Source organism: Manis pentadactyla, chromosome X, assembly GCF_030020395.1.
Source record: "Manis pentadactyla isolate mManPen7 chromosome X, mManPen7.hap1, whole genome shotgun sequence".
Taxonomy (NCBI): Eukaryota; Metazoa; Chordata; class Mammalia; order Pholidota; family Manidae; genus Manis; species Manis pentadactyla.
Genome location: NC_080038.1, coordinates 96,844,548 through 96,850,803, shown reverse-complemented (window position 1 = coordinate 96,850,803; position 6,256 = coordinate 96,844,548). Strand labels below are relative to the sequence as shown.

Here is a 6,256-nt window from a genome sequence, read left to right as displayed (position 1 = left end):
GTTTCTAATTCCCTTGATTTCCCAGGAGCTTCCATTCTCTCTGTCCCCCGGAGCGGCCACAGTCCTAGCACTGTGCCCTTCACAAAGTGACTGAGAGGCACCCCTCAAGATGTGACAGCATTGGGACGTCAGCGTGTGGCTGGGCCAGCCATGTGGCCTGCCTGGACCAGGCAGCCACACCTTTGCCTCACAAGCACTCCCCAAAGCCCAGGTGATTCGGTTCTAAAAGATACTGAGTGTGGGATGACATCAGTACATGCAGAGCACACAGCGCTGTGCCACACTGCTAAGACTCGTTCCTTCTCAGTCTCTGTTCAACAAGCGTTCCAAAAAATCTTGACATCCAGGCACACCCAGGGCACCATATTGCCACAGCCAGGACAACTATTACTCTGTATTAAAGGTCCACTGGTGCATGACCTGGTGTCATGGGAATTAAACAATCACCCCAAAAGACACAGAAGCACAGAGAGAGCACTTCCAATGATGTACCAGGAGGAGGAAATAAAGGGAGAAGTGTGAGGGAGGGAGAGGGAAGGAAGGAGAGAAGAGAGACTGGAGAACAGATGGACACTGGGCTGGCCTGTGCCCCTGACTCAAGGTGGCTTTGTGTTACTCAGGTTAAACTCATTTATACCCCAGGCACCCACGTTACTCAACACCCCGTGTTCAACTTTACTTGATCCTATTTTTTTTTTAGATGTTCAAACTATGTAACTGGGTCAGGGGACAAGTTTGTTCTCGTTGCCTCTATTTTCTCAACTATCTCCAATGAATAATTTTTTAGGAAAGAAATAGAAAATTTTTGAATCAGACTCTGAAAGCTTATCTACAGTGTTGTGTAGTTTTATGTCTATAATATATAGGTATATGGATAATAAAAGTGTCTGGAAGGGTATACAGTCAGTTTCAATTCTGCTCCTCTCTCCCCAGCTGACAATCCTTTACACAGTTCTTTCTCCATCCCTTCACTCCTACATTCTGCACCCTCTCTCTGGGGATCACACCCACTCCTATATCCTAAATTATCATTCATCCTCTTTTGGCTCCCAAATCTTTATTTGCAGCCTAGTCTTCTCTTCTGAGCACCAGGTCAACACATTCAAATGACAATAGGGTGTCTCCATCTGAATGTCGCACAGGTACCTCAAACTCAATTTATTTTGAGGGGATTAGCTGTCCCCTCCCAAATCTTTTCCTCCTAATAATAGAGCAATAAAAATTTTAGTTCCCTTTTCCCCCACCCCACTCTGATGTTAAATGAGTCCCCACATGTGCATGATTCAGTAGGGTCACCATATGGAAGCCTAGGGCTAAAACCAGATCATAAGTGAATAGAAGATTTTACCTTTTCCTGGCCTCATTTAAAGAAGGATAACATCCCTAAACCAACTAGGAATATGTTGTGGGGGCTGGAGAGATCATATCTGAGGAAACACTTTGAGTCCTTAGAAATAAGGAAACCCTATTCCTTTGAGATATTATTTTAGCAGTTGCATTGCAGGAATGACATAACTCTACACAGTAGTCTCTTAATAAATGCTAACCTTTATTGTTGTTATTATGTATTAAATGACACTGACACATGGCAGAATGCCCCCAGCAAAACAAAGGTCAACCAAAATCACTATCCACCCTGCATTCTAGGGAATTAAGGGTGCTCATTTTTCTTAACTAACTGCTATGTGCCAGAACAGTCTAAGTATTTGGCATGTATTACTTCATTTAATTCTCACAATGAGTCCCATCTTCACTACTCAGCTATCATTTCAGAGGAAACTCCAATCCTTCTCATGTTTTATCTAAACATTTTTTCCATTCAGTACATGCTCCAATCACTTGCTTCATTCCCAACACTTTCCTCTTTCAAAAATGTCTGAAAAATCAATATTCATTTTAGATAAATAAGAGTACATACATGAATAAAAAGCAAAAAGTTAAAGATCACTCATTATCCTTCCACCCAAAGATAAATACTGTTACTATTTGGGTGTCTGTAATTCCAGAGTTTTTTTTTATGTCTACTTAAACATATGTTTTATTATTATAAAAAAATGGAATCACACTATGAGTATGGCTATCTAACCTACCCTTCTCACTTACCAATGAATTATGACTATCTTTTCCTGGCAAAAGTGGATCTGAATCAACATATTTATTATATATTGTATGAGCTTTCCTTAATTTATTTAACCAATCCAGTGTACCAGACACTTGAATTATTTCCAATTTTCACTATTTTAGTCACAGTGCTGGGATGAACAGCCTTATACATATTGTCTTTGGCCAATTATTTGATCATTTCCTTAGGAAAAAAGGGTTTACATATTTTAAGGCTTATGTATTACCAAAAGGCCCTCCACAAACCTTGTGCCAGTGTAAACTCATTCCTACCACCAGGGTTTGAAAGGGTCCATTTGGCCACATCCTCATGGACACTGCACAATAGATGAGAGAGGGACTTTTATATGAATTCCAATTATTCTTTCTAGCCAAAAATATTTAATGGCCCTTGGTGTTCAGGGGGATAATATTCAAATAGCTCTCCACAAACTGCCATCACCCGGCTTTCCAAATTCATTTGCTTCCATTCCCCACACTCTCCACTCTAAGCAGACTAGTCTCCTCATTGTCAGAGAAGAGAGTTCCTACGTCTATGCCTTTCTCACACCAGTCCCTCCTCATTCCAATCTCATGGAATGTCCTAACTACCCACCCTATTCAGGACTCATGAATCTTCCTCCATGAATCTGTAGCTGACTACTATATCCCTCAGAAGCCTATGCTTCCCCTGTGCTCTGAGAGCACACATTTGACAACGAGTATATGCTCCAGATATTCTCAGTTATCTTTTTGTTTGTGTTTTTCCTATCTCTCCAACTAGATTATAACCCAAAGGACAAGGATGGTTTCTTCCTTTCTTATTTCTTTCTTTCCAGCATTAACACATAACTTTGTTGATGATACACAAATGAAGTCAATGCAAATGACAGGAGGGAGTTTACTTATGACAAATTGGTTCACTGTCACTTATGCAGAAGAAATAGTAAAAATAGTTCAATCTAGGCAGTGAGATAAAAAGCAACAAACATGTTTTCAGAACAGGCAGTGATAACCACTCATCCAGCTTAGACCTGAAGACCAACTCAGATAAATATCAGCGTTGATGATACAATATGATATTCATTATTCAAAATTGGCAGCTGAAAGGATTCCTTTACCATATAAACAAGGTGGAGAAAAGGAATAGTTTACAACTTGTGTTGTTCTAAACTACAAGATCAAAAGCTTATTCCTGGCTCTTTGGAAACATATGCTCAGCCAGTTTGGCCATGAATTTTCCAACTTTTACTTTCACCAAGAAGTCATGGTGACTTTCTAGCCCCAGAATCTTATCAGCACACACTTGAAATTCTTTTAAAAAGAAAAAAAGTGAACCTTCACTGAATTCATTCTGGGTAGGTTCATTTTCTTCCCATTTAAAATTGTCATTTACGTTCTCAAACATGACCAGAAGTTTAAGAATAACCTCTTTGTTCTCCTTCTTATTAAAGAGGGAGCCCAGTGAAGATGGTACTTGGGCCCTAAGCAGTTCCCTAGTCATGGCTGGATTTTCAGCCAAATTCAAAAGGAGTTTCAAAACCTGAAATTTGGTTTCTTCATTTCCCGCTGAAAATAAACGAAAAAAGTCAGAAATGGAATTAGCAAGCATATGCTGATACTCATTAGTAACAGTCATATTCGTAAGCAATCTTAGTCCAGCCAGCTGCACAGATGAGTTCAAGCGAGAAGTGACTGTGTCATCACACACTTGATTCATGTATATCTTAAGCCTGCGCTGATTTTCAGCATTCACACTCAAGTTATTCAGGACAATTAAAGCCTTTTCCTTAACTATGGGATCCCGAGTATTGAGAATCTTTGCAACAATTGGGAGACCACCCAGATCCCGAATAATATCTCTGTTAAATGCATAAGCAGCATTGTTACCCAGAGCAATTAAAGCCGCTTCAAGAATATAAGGCTTTTCAGACATCTCGACCAAGCAAAGAACTTTTTGCAGCTCTTGAGGGGACAAAATAGTATCATCCGAATTGGGTGAAGCCCGTTTCTGGACAGCCCGACGAGCCCGGGTGGCCCTGGCCCTTGCCCTGGCCCTAGCTCTGGTCCCGGCCTCAGTCCCAATCCGGGCCCAAGGAGGGTACCACACTATACCCTTGTTGTCACTGCTGTCGTCATCATCATCAGACCAGTCATTGTACCTGGCCCCAGGACAGTCCCCAGCATCGTCCACATCCCCAGGCCCACCCTCAGCCATTTTCTCCTTGTTCTGTTTTCTTCCCCGAGTCAGCCTATAAATGCAATAGCAGGCGCCAGCCCCAATCACCAGTCCCGCAGTCACCCAGCCTACTTTCCTGGCGGAGCCCATGCACCCGTCCCTGACAACAGCAGGGACCAAGGAAGAGAGCAGTCACTCAGGCTGGGACAGGAGGGCTATGGGCCTGGGTACAGGCCTGTGGATGGTGGTCGTCTTCAGCCACTTCAAGGCCACAGTAGCTAATACTGGAGGTGGACCTAGGGGTGGAAGAAGGAAATGGGGTTTGATTTTCTCTTCTCTTTATGTTGCCCCATGCAGGGAGTTGCACAGAGGGACAGGAGAGTAATAAGTGAGTACTTGTAGGAAGTGCACATTGTTAACAAACTCTTTATATCCCCCTCATTTCACCCTCCCCCTACTTCCCCCAGCCCACCCCTTCCCAAGCCTAGACAAATTTAACCGAACCCATAGTCTCTGCTGGGGCCTTAGCCACCCCAAACTCAGGTGTCCCCAAGGTATGGCACCCTTGCACTAACCTGCTCCAAACAGCAGTCCACCCCTTCTTCCCTCCCCTGGAGGTGTGCCACGCCCAACAACCCTTGCAATCTGCGGAGAGACCAGAGCCAGTGAGCACTGAGGGCTTGATGGACTGACTGTTCTTGGGTGCTGTCATGATTCTCCATCCAGACTTGTCATTTTTCTAAACCTCTCTATACCACCAAAACATGCACATGCCTGCCCTTTCCCTAGCCTGAAATGGGAGGGATGTTAGAGAATAAGGTAGGATTGGGTAAGCTTGTCCAACCGCGGCTGATTTCCCGCCCCTCCCCCATCCCAGCCAGCCCCCACGCCTACACCGACCTCTACTGATCCGAGGAAACTTCCTCCCTCTCTTCAAGTGGTGCCACCTGCTACAGCCGACCTGGAGGATGACAGATCGAAAACATGGGGACTAAGTGCTGTTGAGAGAGGAGGATTATGAACAAACTATCTGATAGGTTTCCCCTTCTATCATTCTTCCCCACCCCTCCACCCCCGCGACACACACACCCCGCACGCCATTTCGCCACAGTCCTGGGAGTGCAAGAAACACACTCAGACTCAGACCTAACCTAGATTATTGCCATCTCTGCTTTCTTCCCACCCCCACCACCGCCCCTCTTAGGGTCCCCAGACAGCCTTACCCTCGAATCGACCTTCACCGATCGGGGTTAATTTCCTTCCTCTTTTCTTTCCTAGTGTAGCGCCGCAACCTACGGAAAGACTGGCAACCCGGGAGAGCCTCGGACCCACTATACACAGAGCCATGGTGCAGAAGGCACAGCCACAGTCAGGAAGACGGGAAGCAGCCACTAGTGAGTGCTTGGTGGACGGACCAGTCCCCAGAACGTAAAACTCTTTCCTAATCCGGAGACCTGGTTGTCAAAGGTTCCCCACCCCATCACCCCTCTCGGAGTTCTGCTGACACATCACTGCACACACATTCCCACCCCCCTTCAAGTCCAACCTTTCCCCGCTGGCACTGTCCTGGAGGACCGGGGGCCAACACCCAGGCCACAGCTCCCTTTCCGGATTACGGCCTCGGCTTCCAGCAGATTCCCACCTCCTGATCTCTGGGCTCCTCCCCAAACAGCCCCCGGTCACCATTTCGCAGCACCGAAATGGGCTGCGGGCGGGACAGATGTCTTGAAAAGCCGGCGGCGAGTGGGAGAAACGACGAAGGCGCCTCGGGACCCGCGACGGTCTCCGCCCTACGCCCTCGGCCACCCCCATCTTATGGAATCTCCCAAGCACTGACCTGCTGGGATCCGGGACGACTTCCTTCTTCTCCTCCTTTTTCCCTCTGCCGCAGGCCCTCTCGCCCTCAGGGCAATGGGGAGCTGGTACTCAGACGGGAACAACGACTAGAACAAGAAGGACTTCTGCACACGTCAGCTC

At 45.8% G+C, this 6,256-nt stretch overlaps 1 protein-coding gene across 5 annotated transcripts; it reads right to left on the bottom strand.

The window, feature by feature from the left end:
- Positions 1–1,530: 1,530 nt before the first annotated feature.
- On the bottom strand, positions 1,531–6,256 carry ARMCX3 (armadillo repeat containing X-linked 3). 5 transcript variants are annotated; one of them, XM_036932808.2, is made up of 5 exons: positions 6,117–6,256; positions 5,503–5,582; positions 5,180–5,240; positions 4,855–4,924; positions 1,531–4,575 (listed from the first exon to the last, which is right to left on the bottom strand). In XM_036932808.2, exon 5 carries the CDS (start codon positions 4,427–4,429, stop codon positions 3,290–3,292), a length of 1,140 nt encoding a protein of 379 aa, XP_036788703.1. In that variant the 5' UTR covers positions 4,430–4,575; positions 4,855–4,924; positions 5,180–5,240; positions 5,503–5,582; positions 6,117–6,256; the 3' UTR covers positions 1,531–3,289. The 5 variants fall into 5 exon arrangements, with proteins under 5 accessions (XP_036788703.1, XP_036788700.1, XP_036788704.1 ...); XM_036932805.2 differs by having other exon boundaries at positions 5,503–5,610; positions 6,117–6,249; XM_036932809.2 differs by lacking the exon at positions 5,503–5,582 and having other exon boundaries at positions 6,117–6,255.

Coding starts and splice junctions, on each gene's coding strand:
- ARMCX3 (XM_036932808.2), bottom strand. CDS start 4,429: ATGGGCTCCGCCAGGAAAGTAGGCTGGGTGACTGCGGGACTGGTGATT.